Source organism: Typopeltis vanoorti, chromosome 10 (genome assembly GCF_054136105.1).
Source record: "Typopeltis vanoorti isolate ZY-2024b chromosome 10, IOZ_Tvanoo_1.0, whole genome shotgun sequence".
NCBI classification, from domain to species: Eukaryota; Metazoa; Arthropoda; class Arachnida; order Uropygi; family Thelyphonidae; genus Typopeltis; species Typopeltis vanoorti.
Window position 1 is genome coordinate 119,697,772 of NC_143558.1, and position 25,948 is coordinate 119,723,719.

Sequence of the window (25,948 nt, forward strand, 5' to 3'; positions counted from 1 at the left end):
TCACTGAGGCTATATCAGAGATCTATTCCACTGAATATACAATAGACAAACTGAAATAATTGAAAAGGAAACTTCTATACAAGCCATGACTGAATGACATTAAAACAAATCTTAACAGAATGTTTGCATTTATCTTTCTGCATGATTGGTGAGCACAATGATTTAACAAGGAACAATATATATATATATATATATATATATATATAATAAATACATAAATCTTCTAACATTATTTTTTATTCTCTAAAAGGAGCAGACAGACCTTTCTAAGCCATAACTAAAGACCACACAATCTCCAAAGAATATATGTATATATAAATAAATCATCAATGCCTTTTATTTCCCAAAAGAATTCCTATCACAAATATTAAATTGTGTAAAAGTTGAATTACTGTTCATATGTAGTTCGTAGCAGTGCTTCCATTTGAAAGACTTCATTCATACAAAACTGCATTTGGCTACATTATGACTCTGTCAGATCAGACCTCAGAATTGATTCATGAGTAAGATTCCCCCCAGCGTTTCACAGATGAAGATTAATATTTGTTTTTAAATTTTTTTATTTTTTATAACAAAAGCTTTGCTTTTCATTTTTTTCCCATAGATTTAGAAACATCTATAATTTTTATAAACATAACAGATATTAATGAAAAATAATCTTAAAGATGCTTGCATGCATAAGTTCAAAGTAACTATGAAACTAAACTGGCAGAGAAAAGACCATAAATGTTAATTTTAATCACTGAGTAGAGGAACTTTTCCCATCATACTATTCCACAATTAGTCAACCTTTAGCATATGTAAGTAAGCAAAAATTATATCCCCTCCCAATTTTTCTTGAATACAGGTGCTTGTAATAAACAGGGCACAGCCAAGTATGAAGGCATGGGTTCATGATAAATGACTGTATACTACTATATAGGAAATGAGACATGGCTTGCAGTCACCTAACTTCCACTGAGCTGTTCATCATTGCAATACTGGTAATCAATCACTTCAGTAACTTTAGCATAATATGAACATCTAAGATCAAACTTAGCAAATTCATTAAAAGATGGAAACATAATGATGAAAAGTGCTGATACAAGGACAAACATTCCTACCACTGTACATCAGTAGATTCTCTCAGGAAGAAGACAAGTTGTCCACAGCTAAAGAAGTCCTCATGTATGGAATTCTATGCCCTCCATCTCCCTGAAACAGCTGTTTGTGTAGAAGCCAAAAAAATCCTCCGAACAATGCTTGAGTTCAGTAGTATATTGCAGTTTGCTGTGATTGGACAGAAGACAATTAAGAAAGTTGCGATATGGAGTGAAAATTTGCAATACTCTTCAAATAATCCAAATGTGTGCTGACTGTTTCAGTGGATTTGTCATCAGATATAGATGTAAGAAAAACTAGTTCTGGGCTTTTCAGTAGATGAAAAGATATTAGTTGGAATTAGCTAGGAGTAAAGGAGAATAATTTATCTTCTTTAATTGCCATTAGGGTGAGATTAGATAGGATCTTTGCCTATTTGTTGCATATTGGTTGGTTCTTATTGCTAGAGATCTGGAGCAGTATGGCTGGTTTCCATTTTCTTGGAAATCAGCAATGAAGACTAGTTTCTATTATATCATTATGATGAATCCAGAGAAATAACCTGCATACTTATACAACTCGCTGATTTGCATTTTACCAGCCCAACACAGATCAGCCATTTACTGTTTTTTTTTTTAGGTTCATAATTTTAAAAAAGTACATATTCTCTAAATTCACTGACTCCTTAATTTTATTCTTCTTTCTGACATATCCTTTTTCTTCAGTTTTCATCTTTTACCCCCACATCATTTTTTGGCTTAATTTTAAATTCTGCACCGAATATCACCATCCCAATCCTTCAAATAATATAACCATACAAAAATAAATCAGATTTAATACTGCAATGAAAAAAAAATCTAATAATCTTAAGCAAGGTTGGTGTTCATGGGATTAGTTCCATTACCATAAAAGCTTAGCTTTTCTGTTTAATGCCTAATATCAGAAGCTACATTAAACTTGCTTTTCAGAATATTCCAAATATTAAATACATAACAGATTTTTTCAAAGTTGACTATTTTGCAAGCACTTTATTTAATACTGTACAGAAAAATTACAAATGTGGCATTAAAAATTGACAGCAGAGAAAAAAATATGATACAACATTTTTTTTGTTCTATTTCAGTTTATTTCACGATATCCTCAGCGTTCAAGGTCACACATAAAAAAGGACCATGATTTAAAAAAAAAAACTAGTTAATGTGTATTAAAATAAGCAAAAAAAAATAAAAAATAAAATAAAATAAAAATAAACTTACCAAATAAAACTTCCATTAAGCTTACAATCATTATATTTATGTACAATTGATATTAACATACACAGCCAAAGTTTTATTGTATTGTTTTAATTGGCTAGACTATATACTGCATATATTTACCTGTTTATGTATGTGTCTGCAGATGAAAAATTAAATTAAGTTCTAAAATAATTATTTTCCAAGTTTTTCACCAGGCATTTAAAGGTCACTCAAGTGTCATCAGATAATAGTTTAAAGTCACTACATTTTATATACATTTGTAGTCGATATTCTGTTAGACAAAAGTACTGCCTTACCAGAATATTTTTGTTATACAAAAAAGATTGTCTGTTTGTAAATAAAATTTTTATTCATAAATAAGCAGATAAGAATAATTCCTAAAATTACTAGCTCCACATAAGTTATCTATAATTTATATTTCATGTGAAACAGGGAAACAGTTTAAAAAAAATACTTCAGATGCCCAAAAAAGTCAGGAAAGAAAAGTAGTGCAATATGAACTTTTGCTGAAATACCTTTAAAAAATTAGAACAATACAGAGTGATTATTTTTGGCTGTAAGTGATAGATTCCTCTTTATAATAAACAATTACTAAGATGAACCTGTACTACTGATGTTTTTATTTCCATTCAGTTATCAAAGTTTATCTGATAATCTGAATTATCTTTACTTCTCTTTCAAATAGTGTGAATTATGAACTTAGAAACAAAATAAGTTGTCGTTCTGCAATATTATAATGAAAACATAAATGTCTATATATCAACATGACCTCATATTCTCCATGAGGAAACACTAGCATTTTCATGAAAGATGACATACCAAAATATTCATTACTTATTAAAAGATTACTGTACATTGGAAAAATTAATTTCTGTAGCAAGAGGTCTGTGACTAGTTACATTTGACTTAGTTTACTACTTATATCTAAGTGCTTAAAGATAGCTAGTTTTACCTCCTTCAGATGCTTGTGACCACAAAGAAATTTAACAGGCAAGTAGGTAAATCAAAAACAAGTTAATTCTTCAATGTTGTCTGGTTCGCTGCAATAAGAATCTCAGATGTACTTCTACAACCATAACCTTAAGAAAATTATTTATATAAAAAACATGGAAGGATTTTATTTCTTTCAATTTCTTTCCTTTTTTTCTTTTTATGTGTGGACTGCTGTTGAGAACATAACACTGCATTTAATCACAGATTATATACTTAACACTTATTATTCACAACTAGTCTGTCAAAGTAGCACATAAGCAAGTAAGATAGCAAAATTAAAAAAAAAAAAGAAAAGGCTAAAATAATACAGGCAGAAACAAACATGCAAGGTGAATTCATAATTTTTTACTACTTGGAAAAGTTTCATATAATTATATTATAAATTGAAGAGGCCTTTATTTATTTATTATTTTTTTTAAAAAAACTACTCTTCTGACATACTTTTAGACAAAGTTATACAGCATCTATTTCAACCTGACTAATAATTTGCATACTTAAATACATAAAACAAAACTATGAATGTACAGTTTCTAGTCACCATAAACAAATGTTGCCATACATATAATTTCTTTGCAGACACTGCTTCTGGTATACTGAGAACTTCAAGATATTAACTCTGTTGTTCTATAGTTCCCATTACTTTATTAGCTTAAGGAGATAAAGCAGTCTATCATTGGAAGATAACTGCAACTGCACTGGTCAGTTTGAAACAGTACAGTATTCAAAAGATATCCTGGCAGCCTATATTTGTTCTGTCTGGATAATCATCCTTGGAATACACAGTCTGTCTTCAAAAAAAGGGGGGAAAAACTAGAAAGAGAAAAAACCCACAAACACCACTTGGTAAAAAATAAAAATAAAATAAAATAAAAACTTTCAATCAACATGGTCCTGAAAGATCAGTCTCACATAACCTGGATCACCTGAGAGAGGAGTTGCACAAAATGGACATGCAGCTTGAAATCCATTTGTACCATGGGGAATTGGAACAGATGCCCAGTATCTAAAAACAAATAAAAAGCAGTAAGCAATGGATAAAAATATGAAATATTAAAAGTATATCTTCCTAAACATTGATTAAATCTCCTTCTGATAGTTAAAATGATAGCTCAATTACTAAAAGGCTGTAGGTTCATCCATTATAGGTATGGATATTTGTGAATGTCTTTATTTGAGAGATGAATTTTATCATCTAGCATGAGACTACCATTTTGCTCATTGAAGGCCTGAAGTAGCCTAAGAAAGCTCCATGTTTTGTCTCCAGAGTAGGTTTTTCAGATTAGGTAATAAATAAATAAATACAGGGTGTTCGGGATAAATTTGACATATTTATAATTAATTATATTTTTCCGTAAGTTACATGTATTAACACACACTTCTCTTCATTTAAAAGTTTGGACCCTTCTTCATTCATATACAAGATGTCAGAAAGGATGGATAGCTGGAACCCACCTGAATCATGGAAGAGAATAACTTGTATCATGATGATTCGTGCCCGCCATCAAAATAAGGATATTACGACTGCTGCCCAATGCTCCCTGAATACAGTAAAAACAATCAGGCATGAACTAGAGACTTGCAATGGTGACTACGAGGATGTAGCAAGAAGAAAGATCCCTAGCAGACGATCTGATTGCGTTCGTACAGCAGAATTCCTCGCAAATCTGCAGGAACAGGTGTTGAAGAACCCTGGCATTGGAATTCGGGCTTTGTTTGTGGAGTTGCTAACTGTAGTCAAGCCCTGGATAACAAGGGTAGCCAATGGTAGGCCGTATGTATGGCAGCAGGATTCGGCCCCTTGCCACACCTCTGGGAAAAGTCAAAAATGGTTGTCTGAAAATTTCTACGACTTCACCAGTCCAAATGTTTGGCCTCCAAACTCCCCAGACCTTAACCCCATGGATTATTTTGTATGGGGCGCAGTTGAAAAAGACACCAATCGCACTTCCAGTAATACAAAAGCCCAGTTAATGGATAAAATTAAAACAGTTTTTGCGGCCCTTCCCAGGGAGACTGTATCATCAGCTTGTTCGAGGTTCCGAAGCAGAATTGAAGCTGTGATCGATGCTAATGGTGGTTATTTTGAGTAAATTTTGTTGATAGTATTGTAATTAACTCTGCCTGTAATGTTTTTTTGTCAATTCATTAAATTTAATAGATACAAAGAAGATTTTCTTTTTCCTTACGAAACTGTCAAATTTATCCCGAACACCCTGTATATATATATATATATATAAAATTAATAAAAATAGGGAAAAAAGTCCTTAGCACACCCACAGTACTACAGGTTTACTACCTGCATCAGAGAAAGTTTTTTTACATGGTGATAAAGTAAAATTTTACTTGACAAGAAATTATTCTTGTTTTACTCTTACCCAAGTGCAAGCAAACAAAGTTTGTAAGTGAAGTCATGACTAATCTACTTGTATATATAGACTGCTAACTTTGCATCGATTGTCTTAGCATCCTGTAATGCAAAGCATATTTACTTATGGACATGTATATTGCTATGCATTATGGAAAGGGGTCACTACTCAGAACCTGATTCAAGATAATCGTTTTTGTTAAAGAGTTATTTTATATCGTAAAATTCCAAATCTTAAATATAAAAAAAAGAAAATTTAAAAAATCCCATATATTACAAATTAAGTTTTATTTTTTTTATTCATAATCATAGTTCAAAGAATACTTCACAAATTGCATAACGTCAACTTTTACAATTTAGCTTTATGGAGAACAATATAAAATTCTTTAATCATGTTACGAAGTGTGTAATCTTGATGATGTAAACTGGTTCTTTGTACTTCAACTTTCTTGGTTTCCCAGAATCACTCATTACAAATTGAAAAAAATGGCTATGAAGTAAACTGTTATGTATATGCTTTCTGCTAATTATGATATATGGAAATTCAAAGTAGATATCCTTCTGCTATAGTTTATCATTCAAAATACACTGGTGTCCAAAACCAAAGGATGAACACTATTTCTGAAGATTACAACTGCAAATTGTAATCACTATTGCAATCACACATGTGCATGCGTGTGTGCACACACACACAAATCAGCTGGTGGCAATTTGTATAACTGATGATTTCCAGTAGAAAGCAAGTACACATTCAAATTTTCAAATCATATGGTAGCACTCAACAGGGAAAAAGGTAAAAGGATGTGTTAAGCAAATTGTGTTTGAACGAAGCTCTTTTCATGAAGGAATAAAGTTGCAAACTTTGATGTCTTGTAATTTCTCTAAGTCATCATCTAGATGATTTCACATAAGTGAAAAATTATTGGAAGGCTTGAAGAAGGACATAGAATTACTATGTCCAATATCTATATTGCCAGAGAGTTTGGAATCTCACATAACGTTGTATCTAGGCTCTGGGAAGCATTTCAAACTGATGGAATGTGTTCCATATGTTTGCTAAGAGGTTAAAAATCTGTCTTCATACTCCTTGCTCTGCCATGGAGTATGAAGACAGATTTTTGGTTATAACAGCAAAATGTAATCAACGCACCAGAGCAGGTCAAGCACATGTATGCTGATATCTCAACACTTAAATTGTTGCAAGATGTATGCAACAAGTAGGCGTATACACCTAAAGGCCTTGTAGTCTGCACCCCTTTATCTACAGCTCACCAGAGAGGATGTTTTCAGTGGTGTCGTATCTATAAAATTTGGACAAGACACCAATTAGCTCATTGGTGTCTTGTCCACGTCAATTCAACACCATGTCCTCTAATTCCAGCTGACACTTTTTCTGCTTATGCTAATGAAATTATGCTTAGTGGACAAGCGAAGCTACAATTGCTGGAAAAAAGGATAAACTGGTGAACGATATTGCAATGAAGTTCTTCAACACCATGTTCAATTGTTCAATGGTGCTGTAGGCAAAGAATTCATTTTTATGAATGACATTGCCACACCACATCATGCACAAGTGGTGGAGATGCTTCTGGAGACCAAGGATATTAATCAAATCGAGTGGCCAGCATGCTCCCTAGATCTCAACCCCCGCAGAACATGTTTGGGACACAACAGGGAGATGCATTGCTGCTTGAAATTTCCCTCCAAAAAACAAATAGCCTTATCCTTGCTCTGAAAGAGGAGTGGGTCAGTTTGCCTAAAGAACTCCTGAATCATTTGGTGCTAAGCATGGTGTGATGTTGAGAGAGCTGCATTGCAGCTCTCAACATCACATATCAAGAATCAGGAAATTTGTAACCTTTTGCTAAAAATGTATTGCAATTTAATTTGTAAGAAATTTATAACACAATTTTTGCATAATATAATTTAGTAGTAGGCTGGCAATAAATTTATGTCCATATTTAGCTGTTGTCATGAAAACTTTTTCATATCCAGGTAAAAATATAGTTCGTTCTTAGCTTTTAAACACCAGCGTATGTATAGGTGCATGCATCGAAAGTGAAATTTCATTTAAAAAATTTTCCCAATAGAATTAAAATTTAATTTTGCCTTTGATGACTAATTCCCTTCCCCCCCCCCCACACACTACTATATAATATAGCTGCATTATTTTTTTAATTTGTTATTTTTCCAAAGCAATTGTGCCAGTTAATTTTTAAATTCTTTATACTGAAACTAAGTTGTAAATATTACAAATCACGTAATTATGCAATAATTGGGTAATCTGGAGGAAATTAATGTTTATAAAACACTGTCATCCTACAAAAGCAACATCAGAATAATATTTTTGAATGTCTGCTAATCAATCAGAATGATGAAAAACAAAACAAAACAAGAAATTTCTGCATGCATGATAATCAGCTATTGTCTGGGACTTTTTAGAGTGACTACTGGGACACATTCTTTCTTCTGTTTCTCAATAGGTGATCAACAATCGGCAATAATTCACAGCCTATTACTCAGGCAGATAGGAATATTAGTTAGTATATCTAAGACAATTTCTGAGATGGCAAGTAGCAGGAGCAGTAGCATTCAGGATAATCAAAGAAAAATTTAGGATACAGAAAACTTGGAGTCTTCACCTTTCAAGTAGCTCTTGTTCTACTGATGATGAGGGAAGTTTTTCTAGCTTTTGAAGATAGCGATTTTGCTATAATTTAGATATGTCTTTGTGCAGAAGATCAATGATTGCCACTGAATGCACAACACAGTTTCCATTCATAGGTAAGCCAGGAATTACTGAAGGCTTTGATTCCAGCAACATTTTAGGCTCCAATTTTCAGATGATATTCTTTCCTTCATAGTAGAACAGACAATTTTTATGCTTGCCAACTTTGGAGCCCAATACAGCCACTGTCCAAAAGAAACCAAACTTTTGATAGAAAATAAAACACAGGCCAATTATAATTATTCAAATAATTTATTTTAATCAATATACTCTCCCTCAGCTTCGATACAGTGTTTGGCACGGTCAATTAATTCATTAAATGAGTTTTTTATATCAGTTTTTGGGATACTCTTGAGGGTCATGATTACTTCCACTTGAATGTTTTTAATGGTGTCGTATCGCTTTCCTTTCATCGGCAAATGAAGTCGGGGGAAGAGAAAGAAGTCAAAGAAGTGCTAAATCAGGTGAATATGGCGAGTGATCCAACACACAAACTTGGTTTTTGCTCAGAAATCTCACAATGTCTGAACGATGAGATGGTGCATTATCGTGCAAAAGTGACCAGCTGCCTGCATCACGATATTCACGCTGTATGCAATGAATTCTCGCTATAAATCGCTTCAAAACTTTGAGATAAAACTCACCATTGACTGTTTGGCCAGGCAGAATGAATTCTTTGTGGATAATGCCCTTGGACTCGTAGAAACAAATTAGCATTGTCTTTACTTTTGACTTCTCCAAGCGACTTTTTTTCAGATGCCCCTCTTCTGTGGGTTTCCACTCAGCACTATGGAGCTTTGTTTTGGGCTCATACTCAAAACACAACATATCGTCACCAGTAACCAAAACACAACATATCGTCACCAAACTTCCTTGAAACGATTGTTTCAAGGAAGTTTGGGTCCTAACGAGCAGTTTTAATGAGGTCCTTGCAGTGTTCAATTCAATACATTTTTTGGTCATCAGTCAACTTGTGGAGAACAATCACGAATTCAATTTATGAAGGCCCAAACTCTCGGTCAAAATGTTGTGCACAGTTGACTTTGGAATCCCCAATTCATCTTCAATCAATCTCATGGATGATTTTGGGTTTTCTTTGATGAAATCACGCACTTTTTGGATGTTAACTTCGCTCAGTCCAGTTTTTGGAAGGCCCAGCTTTTCGTCGTCCTCAAGTGTCTCACGACCACTTTGAAATCGCTTAAACCACTCGTAAACGTATCGGATAAGCATTCATCACAGTATGCTTGTTTTGGTAAAACTTTTACCAAATTTAACACAAAAGTCAATCGCAGCTCTCTATTTGAAACTCATTTTCCAACCGTTCGTCAAAACACACTGTCACTCTTGGCACTATAACTCGGCTTCTAATGAAACAATGTCATAAACAGTTGACACAACACTAATGAAGGTTGCCACTTTCGACAACAAAAAGATACATAAGGTGGCACCACTAGTTTCTTCTATTTGTGAAAAATTCGGTTTCTTTTTGGACAGAGGATGTATATATCAATATGCTACTTACATTTATAGTAATCTTGACTGTGCAAGGTATCATGAAAAAGCCCACTTTCAAAATGTATTCATCTACAAAATGGATGCTGAACATGCTTCCTTTCACTTCACTTTCACTCCTAATATATTTAATTTTTTTTTTGTTTGGAGATCAGATATGCTCTCCAGCCAAAAGGCTGCAGGTTCGAATCCTGCCGTGGGCATGGATGTTTGTGATTGTCTGTGGAAATACTAGTGGTGTTAGGCTGTAGATGGTGTTGGTGCAATTGCAGTTAGTTGTAGTTGGTTGAGAGCTGTAGAGTAGGTGCCCTCCCTTGATGAGTCTTTGGACTCCCTGGAGATGTTGCGTAATAATAATAGATAATAATTATTATTTCACGATGTTAGGAGTGAAAAACAATTCAGTTTTATCATGAAGTATGGTATTTGCATTTTCAGAATAATGGCAACACACTGCTCAGTCCTGAATAAAATTTATGATTTTCTGATGAAAATTCATCAGAAATTTAGATCACTATACATTCACAAAAGATTTAGTATCAATGAAAGCCTTATGCCATTCAAAGGTAAATTAAAATGTAAGCAGTATGTTTCCAAAAAGAAAGCAAAGTATGCGGCTAAATTTTTTATGCTTTGCAAAAGGCAAAGTGGATAATATCTTTGGGATTTAAAACTTTATATAAAAAGTAAACTGCATTCGAGCATGATAAATATTTGGATCTCGTCTTACTGATGTGAGTAGTAATGCAGTTCCTAGACCTTTTATTGGGAAAAGGTTACTGTGTTACACCAGACAACTACTATATGTGTCCTGAACTCCCCAATCTGCTTTTACAGCATTGTCTAGATAGTTATGGTACCATAAATTAAAAGAGGTGAGAGATGCTTCCTAATCTGGCATCAAGAAAGCTATTGAAAGGGGAGGGGAATATGAGTCTTTCAGCAAGGGGAAAGTCTTTTCACTATGTTGGAAAGACAAAAAAAAGATGTTTTTCTGCTGTCTTCGCTGCACAATCCAACAATGGAATTTGTGGAGAAGAATTGCTGAATGTGCATACAATGATACTATGAGTGGAGTTGACAGGTGTGATCAGAAGCTATCATTTTGAAGTTGGGCTATTTTAGGTACCTGGGATCAACCATTGAGAGAGAGAAGGCACATATAACTTGGAAGTCAGAGAAATAATTAGGGCAGGTTGGACTAAAATGGAAGGAGATGTCAGGAGTGATATGTGACAAAAATGCACTGGAAAAAAGTAAAAACAAGTATAGTCAGTCAAAAAAAAATGTATAGACACTTCAACAAAAGAAAAACTTGTATAAAAATTGTCATACTAAATTTATACAGACATCAAGGGATGAATACAAATTACCTTTGACTTCTACAATTACACGAGGTGCTCAAAATGGTTACCATTAGCATCCAGACATTTATTATTATAGTGAAATACTGCTTGGGCAACGTTGGCCAAAGTGTGGGATTGCTGTGCATGCCGTTTCAATTTCTTTCTGAAGGGCCACCAGTGTAGCTGGTTTTTCTATGATACACTACATCCTTTAGAGTCCCCCATAGGTAGAAGTCCAAAGATGTTAAATCATGAGGACGTGGGGAGGGGGGGAACTCAACTGCACCTCTTCGTCCTATCCACTGTGCCTGCAAACTCTCATCTCACGTCTTGGTGGTAGTGTGGTGGTGCACCATCTTGTTGGAAGAGAAATTGATCATTCCCATAAAGTGCATGAATGTCAGGTAAAATGGATGTGCATAACATGTCTAGGTATACTTGACCAGTAACAGTACCTTCAAAGAAGAATGGTCCTATTCAGTGCTTTTTTTCTGGGAAAAAAGGTGCCGGTACTCACCACGAAGATGTTATTACAGCAACTTCCACACTTGTAACATATCCCCCGATATACCCTCGTCGTGTTGCTTTGTTGGTGCGCTTTGTGTGCTGCACTCTCCTTATGATCGTAAATCTTTTTTCTTAATGACATTAACTGTTGTTTGCGAGATTCTCCAAAATGACTGATTTTACCATTTACCCACGCCGCTGATATTTTCATTCCCATGTGTTTATTGACAGCAAGACTTCTGAGATCACGTACACTTCACAGCCACTCGTTTCTCTTGCAAAAGTCATTTTTCTGCAAAAGTTTCCAATATTCAGGCCAATCATTATCAGAATCTGCTTCCTTTTGACCATGTGGATCTTCGGGCTTGGTCTCGTGATCCTCTTCACCAAGTGTATTTTCAGTGCTAGTTTTCTATTTTACAGGATCACAAGTAGATTCAACAATTTCTGCTTCTTCAGCCTTCCTTTTTTCACTCATTTTGAACAATGACTGCACTGCTTTAACTTAGATTAATTCAAAACTCATGTGAACACCTGCCTGTTGCAGAGTGAATGTAGAATTGATAAATTGATATTGGAAGCAATCGTAAGTGAACACTATTTCCTGTTGCGTACCAACCTATGAAACAGGAAAACAGGGTACCAACTTACGAGTAATCAAAACTGAAAATTCAATTCGTGAACACAGTACCATCTACTGGAATATTTATAATACATTCTGCTGTCAATAAATCACAAATTTTTAAAAACTTAAGAAAAAAGGTGCCGGTACTGCATACCGCCAGAAAAAAAGCACTGGTCCTATTAAACCCCTAGATCAGGGATTCTCAACCTATGGTACGCGTACCACTGGTGGTACGTGAGCCACTGTCGGGTGGTACGAAAACAGAGTATACAATAAAAGGGTAAATTAACATATTTTTTTACTCGCAACATGAGTTGAGAATTAAAAATGTATGGCCAAATATTTAACAGTTCTACTTAAAATATTTCATGCAGCTAAATGAAAACAATTAGATTTTACATTATCATTAAAAATTTTGTATAATAATATACAAAAATAATACGGAAGTTCAATTTGAATTTAATAAGTATTAATCAAGTGACAATGGTTTTCGATTATTGTCTTTGAATGTGAGATTTTACTGGTGAAATTGTCATCTTTATATGTAGTTTGTGCCAGAGGTAGAAACCGGAACATGAAACATGAATAAGTGGTTAAAAAGCGGGTCCTCAAAAAGATAGAAGGGAGAAATGAGAGTAAGCGGGGGGGGGGGATAATTCTTCTTAGGTTAGGATTCAGAAGCCACAACTTCGAATCCTAACCAACCGACGGAGGACATCGTTGTACAAGAATGCAACAAAAATCCCCGTACAGCACAAAGCAAACACAATCTTAGTTATTTATCATATTGGTTTTACGTATATTGGAGAAGAAACCGCACCTTTTCTCCAAATGTGTGATTTGTTATGAAACGCTATCAAAACATTCGATGAAACCTTCCCTTCTTAAACGTCATTTTGAAACCAAGCATGGCGATTTAAAACACCAACCTTTGGAATATTTCCAGAGAAAACTGTCCGATTTGCCAGCAAGGAAAAAACAAATATCCTCATTTTCAGGATTTAACACGAAGGCTCTGGAGGCATCTTATGAAGTCAATTTAAGAATAGCTAAGGCAGGGAACTTCACAAGATCGGAGAGTCATTCATATTACCAGCAACTACAGATATGTTTAGAATAAGTTTGAGGGAAAAGGCAGCAAAACAACTTGAAATGATTCCATTGTCCAATGACAGCGTATCATGAAGAATTTCAGATTTGTCTTCAAATGTTAAGGAGCAGTTAATAGAAAAACTTCGGCTAGTAAATAGTTTTCCATACAATTGGATGAAACTATTGACATTACCAGCATGGCCCATTATCGTACGTATATAAGATTTATAGATGAGAAAACAGTGAAGAAAGAGTTCTTGTTTTGCGAACCACTGCCTGCTCGAACAATCTCAAATGGAATATTTTAAAAATTAGACCAATTTATGAAAATGAATGATATAGAGTGGAACAAATGTGTTGGTGTTTTGCACGTGCAATAGTTGGGAAACACAATGCATTGTTGCAAAAATTAAAGTAGCTCCGCAAGCAAAATCTGTACATTGTAGGATTCATCGCGAGGCTTTAGCTGCAAGAAATATGCCTGTTGCTCTGAAGACGGTTTTGAATGAAAGTGTGAGAATTGTTAACTTCATGAAGTCCAGAGCTATGAATTCACGATTATTTTCAACTTTGTGCAATGAAATGGGTGATGAACACGATTCTCTTTTACTTCACACCGAAGTTAGGTGGCTGTCGAGGGGAAATGTCTTGAACCGCCTGTTTGAACTTCGTTCAGAAGTGAAGATTTTTCTCTCTAACAGATCCTCAGACTCAGACTTGAATTATTTCACTGATGAATTGTTGCTTGCGTGATTGGCTTACCTGGCAATTTATTTTGCCACGTCAACCAGCTGAACACGAGCTTTCAGGGTGCGCGTACTTACTTATTCTTGGTACAGGATAAAACTGCGGCTCTTAGGAAAAAACTTGGCTTCATCGCTAAAGAAATCGATACTGGAAACACGTGCTCCTTTCCATTGTTAGATGCTTTCTTAACTGATAATGAAATTCTTCTTCGCAGCGAACTGGCAGTGAATATTAAGAAGCATCTTCGGAGTCTAATCACAGATTTCAAGGAATACTTCCCAAAAAACTTGGCTTCAGAATTTTGGATCAGAGAGCCGTTTTCCATTGATGACACCTTACCAGAAACGTTCTTCAGAGAAAGTGAATTGATCAAGCTCTCCTGCGACGGACGTCTCAGGCAAACGATCAAGAAGATGGATTTAACAAACCTCTGCTTGGCAAGAAGAAATGAATATCCAATGATCTCAGAAAAAGCTGTAAAATTTCTGTTGGTGTTTTCAACTACTTACCTTTGTGAATGTGCGTTTTCTTCTCTCATTTATATCAAAAACAAGTACAGGAATAAGCCGAATGTTGAACCCGATTTAAGACTCAAATTAAGTCAGTTGAAACCAGACATTAGGAAGTTGTGTTTATCTAAAAACACACAACCTTCACACTGAAACAAGAATGTGAGTTCTGTAATTAAAAATGTGTTACATTTATAGCTTGTACTGATTGTAAGTTTATTTGAGAACTGGAGTATCATTATCAGGAATATGTGTTTGCAAAATTTGTTTATGTATTTCACTTATAATTTTTAAAAATTGCACATTTTACAGAACAATTCATTGAATAGATTCAAAGAGTATCTGTTTCTCCAATAAATATCTGAATAAAATAATAAATAAATAAATAAATCACCAGTATTGTAGAGAAATGCTTATTTTGTCCCTGGGATCAATAAATCACACTTTTCCAGAATAAATTTGCTTACTGGTACATCTAATATCCTGAATTAAATATAGTGGTACACCAATGGAAAAGGTTGAGAACCCCTGCCCTAGATGACAATCCACACCAGACATTGAGCCCCATTAATTTGACTGCCTTGTCCACATGTCTGCCCGAATTGCTGATTCACTATTCCATTAAGCTTAAATTGTCGTTGAACTTCAACAACGTTCTCAAATTTGAAATATGACTTTAAAATGGTCTTGCGTTCCTCGAACAACAATGGTGCCTTGACCATTTTGTTTGACTGTCCTACCGGTCATGTGTTGATGCTAGTATTCATGTGAGTAATGACATCTTTTGAGAGAACATCATACTACACATTGCTACCGTAATTTGATCCAACTTTGAAAAAAGTCCTTAGATGACATATGTTAAAGTGTGTACACATTTTTTTGATGAACTCTGTATATATAAGTCAGTCATTAGACCAGCATTGTTGTATGGAGCAGAGACATGGGCAACAAAGAGAACTAGGAGGAACAACTGGAAAGAAAGAGATGAGGATGCCAAGATGGATAAATGGAACATCAAGGAAAGAGCATAAGAGGAACAAAGATATAAGGAAGGAGATGGGGGTTAGAAAAATTAGAGACAAAGTGAGAGAAAGTAGATTGAGGTGGGCTGGCCATTTATGGAGAAGACCGGAAGGGTAAGAGAAGAAAAGTAAGACCAAGGAAAAGACGGTGGGGGGAAACATCAAAAGGGATATGTAAGAATTGGAATGGAAAGGACGGATGCCCAAGATAGAAACAAATGGAAGAAAATTGTCAAAGCGACAGACCCTTGTGGAGAAATGTCTGTCTAGAACTAAAATGCCAAAAAGAAGAAAATAACATATCTAGATTTTGCAATTTCTAGAGTAGAAATTGCAAAAACATTGCCACAAACTTATGCTTCTGGCAGTAGAAAAACAGGCAATTCTTCCTCTGAGGTTGAGCAATGATAATTCTAACCATTTTCTCATCTCAAACCTTTACCATCCACAGCTAATAATTAAAAAACCTGCATGCAAATGTTGTCTGCTTAAAGAAGGGGAAAAAAAAAAAAAAAATAAATAAAAAAATCCAGTGTCCTGAATGCAGAACTGCTTTGAGCACTCATCCTTGTTTAGGGTGTTATATGCTGTTCAAGATATATAAATTTTGAACAGTCCTTTTCAGGACCATAAATATTGATAGAGGTACCTGACTGTACTAATTCCAGTTCCTCTCGAAGAGGATTATTTTTTTAAAAGTGGTCTTTATAATACACACAAAATAAAATTGTTCCTTCGAAGTGGCTAATAGTACATTTTTGAGGGAATAAAAACAAAAATTTTTATGTCTGCAACCACAAAAGTCTGATATCTATAATACATTAATACTATATATGGGGTAATTAACATAAGAAATAAGACTAAACATGTTTAAAGCCTCCAATAAACTGGGTGGTGGTCTTACACTATGCTATTTACAGAACGAAATTCATCTACCATCTATACATTTTCATAAGCATTCAAGCCAGTATGGGGAATTTTAATCTGCAACTACTTAGTAAAATAACAGTGACGATATCCAGTTGGCTACCCAAGCTTGGTTGTCTCAATCAAGAAAATAACTGAGACAACTAAGCCTGTGATTTAGTTTTTGATTGGAATTATGGCAGAAGCAACTATGAGGCAAGTCCATTGCATGTCTGATATTTTCCAGCTGGTTGGCCTGTTCTGAATTATGAAAAACGGGCCAACCAGCTGAAAAATATCAGACATGCAATGGACTTGCCTCATAGTTGCTTCTGCCATAATTCCAGTCAAAAACTAAATCACAGGGTTAGTTGTCTCAGTTATTTTTTATTATTATTTGTCATATTTGCCATACCATTATTAGTTATTATTTGATTATTTGCCATACCAGGACAACAGACAGTTGTCCTGGTATGGCAAATCCATCATAACAGTGTGAGATTGGCTAACTCATCTTCAGTTGAAAAGCCCTGATGAAAGTTGTCATAGCATACGAGAAAGGTTTTGAAACCTAGGTTTTACTAACTGAAGAAAACTGTCACACTCGCCTCACATCTGTGCTGGAGGCATACACTATGGACCATCTATCTTACATCTGTAAATTGAATGTCTGCTGGCTGATTTGTCTGTTTTGCATTGGGAAGAACCTAAGTTCTAAAAAAGGAATGAAACTGGAATAATTATTATCTTCTTTTAGAAACAGCATTAAAAAAAAAAAATCTCATGGTCACAGTTGCTTACAGAGCAAAGTTTTCTGGAATATATGTGAAATCATCAGTTTTCCACAACTAGGAAATGTAAACGTCATATGTGGAAGAGTTCCCAATGTTTGTCCTAGAAGCACACAGCAAATTTCAAGTTTTACATTACTTGAAAGTAAAAACAAGAAATATGGCTATCTCAAGAATACAGAACACAGAAAATAGCATTTTATTTTTATCATTACAACCACTGATGTTCAAATAGGACTGAGATCAGGTCTCTGTGGAAGCCAGTCAAGGGTGGTGACATTCATGTCCACACAATTACAGTAGCAGATTTATGACACAGTACATTAAACATGTAGAAAGACTTATGTGTTCGTAGTACATGTTGTTTATTTTTTGATGGTATATATTAGAACACAGAATCATAAGTAAATAATTATTTATTGACTTATTGCTGATATTTCGCTGGTGTTATAACCAGCATCTTCAGAGCACAAAAACACAGTTTGTCACAATACGTGAAACTATAACAACATGGTGTAATCAACAAACTAGTTAAACTAAATTGTAGCAGCAACACAAAGACTAAAGTCCTAATTTGACGTCCTCTATCTCTGAAAAAAAAACAAAAAAAAAAAACTTGCAGCTACCACACAAGACTAGAGTCCTAAAAATGAGAGCAGCAAAAGCATTGTCATTGGAACAGATTGCTCTAGCTCTGTGGGTTAGCAATTTTAAAACACCATACTGTTGAGAAAGGTGATGGTGTGATTGTTTGTGTAAATATCTCCCTGTATGTGTGGGTTTTCTAAAAACTGAAAATGATAAGGAACCATCTGGAAGACGTGTGATAAGTGTATCCAGGAAGGGTAGACAGTTATTAGCTTCCAGTTCCATTGTAAAGTGGATTTTTAGATGTTGGCTATTTAAATGCGCTAAGAATGTTTCCAATGTTTCTGGGCGATGTGGCCAAATAGCAAGCACATTGTCAACATAGCGTGGCCAGAGTGTTGGTTTGAGAGTGGCTGTATTGATGGCTGTTTTTTCCAGGTGTTCTATGTAGAAGTTGGCTAAGGGGTGGAGCCCATGGCTGTCCGTCTGTTTGTATATTTTCCCTTTCCATGTGAAATATTCTGCACGTATTGTGAATAGTTCAAATATGTCAAGGGGGGGGGGGGGGAGTGTGATGACTTCAGTAGATTGAGGGTTTCTATTAGTGGTATATTTGTGAATAGTGAGGTGATATCAAAGCTGACCATTAAGCCTGAGCTTTTTAGGGTATGGTGTTGTAAGATGCTTTTTAGGTGGGATGAATTTCTGACAAAGGAGGGAGAATTGTTTGTGAGAGTGGCTAGTAGCTTAGTATGTACAACAAACACATAAGTCTTTCTACACGTTTAAGGATTCTTCATGGAGATGATATCATACGCAAGACATGACAATATGGTAAGTGGAAGTTAAAATTGGCGCGGTAACTAAACAGGTTAGCCTTCTTAAAGAGGTGCAGAGACACCAATTTAATACCGAACTGTGTAAAAATCAAAAACAAGTTCCACTCGGCCAAAGCCCAACACATTTATAACGAGCGAGTGTAGCGCTATTACGAGAACAGATCATCTCCACTCGTCTGGAGTTAGCAAAATCAAATTCAACCATCAATACGCTACATGAATTACTATATAATATTCTGAATACAGAACTATGGGAGATCCTAGACAACATCACCGACGCAACGTCAAAAAAAGAATTTGACATAGTCAAAAACCGACACCAAAAAAAGTTTGAAAACCTCTAACAAAGCAGTGCTATACAACGACTGCAATTACAACAAGATCGCATCGTCGTGAATTTATCATCACTCACATTAAGCAAAGAAGCCGCTAGTGCTTTAAGTCGAGGGCACAATTTTGCCGTGACTCCTAAACAAGTTCCAAAAGCTAAAATAATGGCGTCCATCGAATGGGAAATATACGACCTGCCTCCAACAATAGCCAATAACATACGTTTAGATGTGGCCAACATCCTAATCAAGTCCAAGCCTCCTAAAAATAATATCCCTCATAAGGAAATCACTGCTGTAAAAGAGCTACAGAATAATAGCCAGATCATCATAACAAAAGCAGACAAAGGGAATGCAACCGTGGTGATGGACACAACAGAATATGAAAACAAAATGCACACACTTTTACAAGATCAGTCAATATAAAAAATTATAGATTGCAATCCCATCAACACACAAAAGAATAAGGCACGTAAATTATTGAAAAAAGTCACTTCCAGGCCCAAAGACACAGTAAACAAACTCAAGCCCTTCCATGTTAAAACACCTAGGATTTATGGAGCACCAAAAATTCACAAACAAGGTACACACTTACGCCCTATTGTGGATAGTATAAATAGTCCCACATACAAACTGGCTGGACATTTAGCTAAGCTACTAGCCACTCTCACAAACAATTCTCCCTCCTTTGTCAAAAATTCAGCCCACCTAAAAAGCTCAGACTTAATGGTTAGCTTTGATATCACCTCACTATTCACAAATATACCACTAATAGAAACCCTCAACAATCTACTGAAGTAACCCCCCCCCCCCGACATATTTGAATTATTCAAATTCACAATACATTCAGAATATTTCACATGGAAAGGGAAAATATACAAACAGATGGACAGCCATGGGCTCCACCCCTTACCCAACTTCTACATAGAACACCTGGAAAAACCAGCCATCAATACAGCCACTCTCAAACCAACACTCTGGCCACGCTATGTTGATGATGTGCTTGCTATTTGGCCACATGGCCCAGAGACATTGGAAACATTCTTAGCGCATTTAAATAGCCAACATCCAAAAATCCACTTTACAATGGAACTGGAAGCTAAGAACTGTCTGTCCTTCCTGGATACACTTATCACACGTCTTCCAGATGGTTCCTTATCATTTTCAGTTTTTAGAAAACCCACACATACAGGGAGATATTTACACAAACAATCCCACCATCACCTTTCTCAACAGTATGTTATTTTAAAATTGCTAACCCACAGAGCTAAAGCAATCTGTTCCAATGACAATTCTTTTGCTGCTGAACTGGCTCACTTACACCACACCTTCTTGGCCAATGGCTACCCATAAAATAAACAAAATACTAAATGGTCCTAAGAAATCCTCCCACTATCCACCACAGAGAACTACAACAAAACAATCGCCATCCCATACATTAAAGGTACATCCGAAAAGATTTCTAGAATTCTTAATAAACATGAACTACGCACCATATTCAGACCGTGTGTCGAATTAGCAACTCTTAACCGTTCACCCAAGGACAGCATTCCTCCTTTATCACATCCAGGAGTCTATGAAGTACCCTGCTCGTGTAATCAAGCCTACTACGGTCCAACAGAAAGAACTGTGAACATCTGCATCAGTGAACATAAAAGACACATCAGGAATTATCACTATGGCAAGTCAGGCCTAGCAGACCATACCTTGGATACCCCTGCACACAGGATCAACTGGAAGAAAACAAAAGTACCGCACAGAAACTCTTACAAGTCGGAGAGATTGTTCTTAGAGGCAACAGAAGCCCTGAAACACACTCCAAATCTCAACAAATATGACTGTATAAATTTGCCTAAAATCTGGGAGACAGTCATCTTAAGAAAAAAATAGTATTGGCTTTTTTCTTTTTCCTCTTTTTTAGGACTCTAGTCTTGTGTGGTAGCTGCACATTTTTTTTTTTTTTTTTTTTTTTCCAGATAGAGGACGCCAAATTAGGACTTTAGTCTTTGTGTTGCTGCTACAATTTAGTTTAACTAGTCCATTGATTACACCATGTTGTTATAGTCTCACGTATTGTGACAAACTGTGTTTTTGTTCTCTGAAGATGCTGGTTATAACACGAGCGAAATATCAGCAATAAGTCAATAAATAATCATTTACTGATTATTCTGTGTTCTAATATATACCGTCAAAAAATAAATGACACAGTACATTGTTTTACTGAAAGAGACAATGCTCAGTTCTGCAGAAACACGACAAAGTAGGAAGCATTGCATTTTCCAGAATGTTCAGATACCCTTTGAGTTCAATGTTCATGGCACCACAAATAGAAGTCCAAGGCCAGACCAGAGGACCATACCATCACATAGCCAAAAAATTTCAGTTAGGGTTATGCACTCTGGTAAGAGCCTGTTCACTAGGCATCCACCACACACATACATTAATATACACATACCCATTAATCTGCTCAGTAGAGGGTATAGCATGATTCATCGCTCCAGAACACATTTTCCAAGCTTCCACGTCCACTGAAGATGATGCTGCATGTTGGTTCGTGTAAAGTGGGACTTGCATATTGTGGTCCTACTTTGGAAACCCATGTTGTGAGCATTGGTTTTGAATATTTTTGTGCAGATCTGTGTTGAAGTTGATGTCTAGAACTCCATATTCAATGTGGAGGGTGATGAATGGTAATTTTTACATACTGTCCTTCTAGAACCCTACAGTCATGTTCGGTGAGTGTGGTGCACTGCAGGTAACACTTGCAGTTGACTATTGCTATTCATTGCCATTCCATCTCAGTATGGTATCACTAATTGTGATACCATACCGAGATGGGTGGCCCCTATTTGTCAACAATTTGATGAACAGATAGGTCTGCAGCATGGCATCCTATTACAACACTTCTTTCAAACTCCGTCAGTTCCCTTCTCGCATCCATTTCACCCGGACATAGTCACACTGACTTGGAAGTATCATATTCCTCCAATTTATATAGATTACAAACACATAACTTGTTATGTCATGATGCCTCACTCATGGGGATGTCTGTTGAATTCTTTCCAAGCAATGTGTATGTGTGTGTGTAAGCTGTCACAATCATCTCCAAACACTTTTCTGAATAGTGGGTTAAATCCTCTGATTTTTTTCTGAAACTTTGTGTGTAATACAATCCCATCTAATGCAATTAGTTTTTGAAATTTGCCTCTTATAACACTTAATAAATAAGAATACAGTGTGTGACAGATGAGATTTTCAAAGTAGCACAAGAATATTTTTTATTACAAAATAACTAAGTAAAAAAGTAATGTTATGGCATATTCAATGCAAAAAAAAAAAAAAAAAGATTCTGTATGAACAGAAGTGCACAAAAATTATATCATGTTCTTCATGCTTTCTTCCATTTCTTTTTTTTAAGGATAAAAAATAACATTAACCCTCATTGATAAGATAAGACTTTAAGTACAGACAATAACAGGCAATCTGTTTGTAAAAATTACAATAATTTTAGCTGATTGCTATAAACAACTCAATACTTAGACCGAGAAAGAAAAGAAGTTAGTAGTTGGAATAATAAAATTGCAAAGAAAGATTATAATAAATAAAAAATTATATATTTATAATTCAGTTACTGTGAGTGGTCATGACGAGTGGGGGGGGGGGGTGAGTGGAATACTTCAAAATGAACATGAAATAAAATTCTGCATAGGACATGTTTCGAACAATTTTCACCATATATTTTATAACAATTAAGAAACAGAATTCTAATTATTGAAATAAGCATCTTACAAAAGTTAGTAATGATGTAAATTTTTCTTGTAGTACTATCATATCCATGTACATCCCCTTGACATGTCAGGAATTTAATAATGATGATGCATCCTACAAATAGCAACAATAATAGTAATTATTATTACTACTGTATGTGAGTCCAAAGGCTCATTGGGAGAGACCCAAACTATCTACACAATCTGTCATACTTCTTCTTGAACCCATTAACACACAAAGCACTAGCAACTGACTCTGGCAACCCATTCCATTCATTCAACTCTCCAAGCAAAAATCTAGGCCTCACACCCCTACTAACGATACTTTTATTCAACCTCCTGGGATGACCTCTTGTTCTGTCACCTCTAGCCAAATGCTGAAACATTTCCACTGCAATCCTATAAAGCCCTTTAAGTAACTTAAATGTTTCTACCATATCCCCTCTCTTTTTGCCTATCAACCAACTTCTGCTGCTCACATCTTCAATTTATCCTCAAAGGAAACATTCCACAGACCAGTGACTATCTTGGTTGCTCGCCTCTGACTCCTCTCCACCACTTCCTTATCCCAAAGAAACCTAGGAGACCCGATCTGAGCACAGTAATCTAGATGAGGATGTATCAAGGCCTTACAAATAGGAATAAGTACTTCCTTATCTCTACTTGTTAGTGTGTTCTTGAATAGCCAAGTAATCTTAGGAGCTACTTTAGCAACCTTAGTAATATGTCCTCTTTGTCTTCTACTACTACTACTATCTCTAAATCCCTAGCTTCATCTATTTCTTGGAGTACAGTTCTATCAATGTAGTACACAGCTTGTAATCTATTTTCTCCAAAATGCATACCTTTATACAAGAGAATTATTTTGTGCTGTTTCTACTCCTTGGAACTCTACAAGAGTTCCAAGGAGTAAAAACTTAAATAAAACAGCCTAGTCAGAGGCAATGCCAGTTCCCTTATCCCATAGTTGTATTTACATTGAGATTCTGCAATATCCTAAGACCCTCAATCACCTCTATTCACATAGACTCTGTCCAACATGTCACAGCATTAACTTCACACTTGGACCTTGCAAAGTGGTCACTCAGTAATTCAATTATTTTATCTGTTTCTGTCACCTCTGACCATTCACTCATTAAGGTTATTCTTCCTTTTACTTGCCACATAATGAAGGAACTCTTTCGGATTTCCTTTGACTTACTCAATTAGTTCTTTCTCGTAATCCGATTTTACATTCCTTACTACACTAGTCACCTTTCTTGCCTGACCCCTGTACTGTTCTTGAGTTTTCTGGTTACTTTTGTGCTTACATACCCCTCCACAACATTTTCTTCTTCTGCATCTCAGGCTTAATGATATTACTCATCCATATAACTCCTAGCTAATTAATCCTCCTTACATTAGGTATACAATTTAACATAGCTTCCTCTAGATGCCCATTAACTATCTCCTTGCAGGGTTTTATGCCATAGCACAGCTTTGAATTTCCTCCTATGCTTGTCATAATCACCGGTCTTGTAGTTCCACATATATCCATTCTTGACAGAATATTCCTAATGTTTTACAACATCCCAAGTCAAGACTGCATGGTCACTCTCCCCAATCTGAGGCAACGTGACCACCTTGGTTATGGATAGCTCTTCTGATCCTATAACCAGATCCGATACTCTCGCACCCTGAGTCATCTCCATCACATGCTGCCTCAAGTAATTATTTCTCAGTAGGTGTATATTTCATTTCCTTCCTTTCAATCTATATCTCCATAATTGAAACCCCCACACCATAATAATTACTTGATATGCACTCATTGTACTAATTTGTTGATGCATGTCTTTCAGATCATCCTTGAAAACCCCCTGGCATATAGCAGCAACCAACTGTATATTTTGTTTTATTAGCCTTGATCTGCAAATTTTTGATTTTGTACTTTGTTCTGTGAAGGATAGCATGCAGGTGTGCTATTTCCTTATTTAAGGTCCACTTCCTATATTTCTATCATTGCACATTCAACATTAATTCCATTATTAACATTTTCCAGTCTACTTTCGATACTGTCTACTCTAAATACCTGCTTTGTTCTCTTTATCTAACTGGCACTCACTCACTCTTAAAACACTTACTCCACAACTACTCACAGGTTTTGTTCTACATCCATAAATCCTTCAGTTTTCATGATGAATACATCTCACACATACACACACTGCACTGAACAATATCATGGAAATTCAATTCACCCAACAGTGACATCTTTACTGTCATTGTTCTACCATGCACATGTACCATACTAACAATATCAAATATAAACAAAATACACAGTTTAAAACTAAATAACTCAGTCTATCATGCACCCATATAAAATAAACTACGGTAAATTAACCTATTATTATTATCTAAATTACAAAAAATTCATTCATCTTTCAGCAGTGCCAATCATCAGCAATGTATTATGTCGAAACTGTATTCCTTCAACCATCATTTAGTTTTGCTGCCTGAATACTACTTACAGTGAACTTTCTAAATGGTTTGGTTAGTCTTTATCAGGAAATACAAGGATACACACAATAAAGTGCATACTCAGAGTCAAGAGGATAAATCAAGTGGGAGTTATAAGGATGAATAGTGTCTTTAAGCAGGAGCTATTAAGAAAGAAAATCTTGTGGAGAAAACAAAGAGAAATGTGATCAGCAAGCTAATGAGAACTACAAGCACAGGCAAGAAGTTAACTAGTATGGCAGAGAAGGCAAAATTAGATTATGAGAAGAAGAAATAGTTGAATTACAGAGTCTTCACTTTGCAAGGGCTTATTATCCAGGCAGAGATATTACAGTGACAAGATGTAGCAGACTGATGCAAGAATAGACATGATGGGATATTACAAAATCTAAGTGTTAATACTGTAATAGGATTGAATAGGGTGTCACAAGAAGTGCAACAGAATTAGCA

At 35.5% G+C, this 25,948-nt stretch overlaps 1 protein-coding gene across 1 annotated transcript in view; it reads right to left on the bottom strand.

Moving 5' to 3' along the window:
* Positions 1-2,092: 2,092 nt before the first annotated feature.
* The window catches only part of Pli (E3 ubiquitin-protein ligase pellino), a 157,750-nt gene continuing 133,894 nt past the window's right edge, over positions 2,093-25,948 (bottom strand). Inside the window, exon 10 of the mRNA XM_090398813.1 lies at positions 2,093-4,332. Within this exon, the coding sequence (XP_090254939.1) occupies positions 4,206-4,332 (127 nt within the window). The 3' untranslated portion in view covers positions 2,093-4,205. The remainder of the gene's footprint in view (positions 4,333-25,948) is intronic.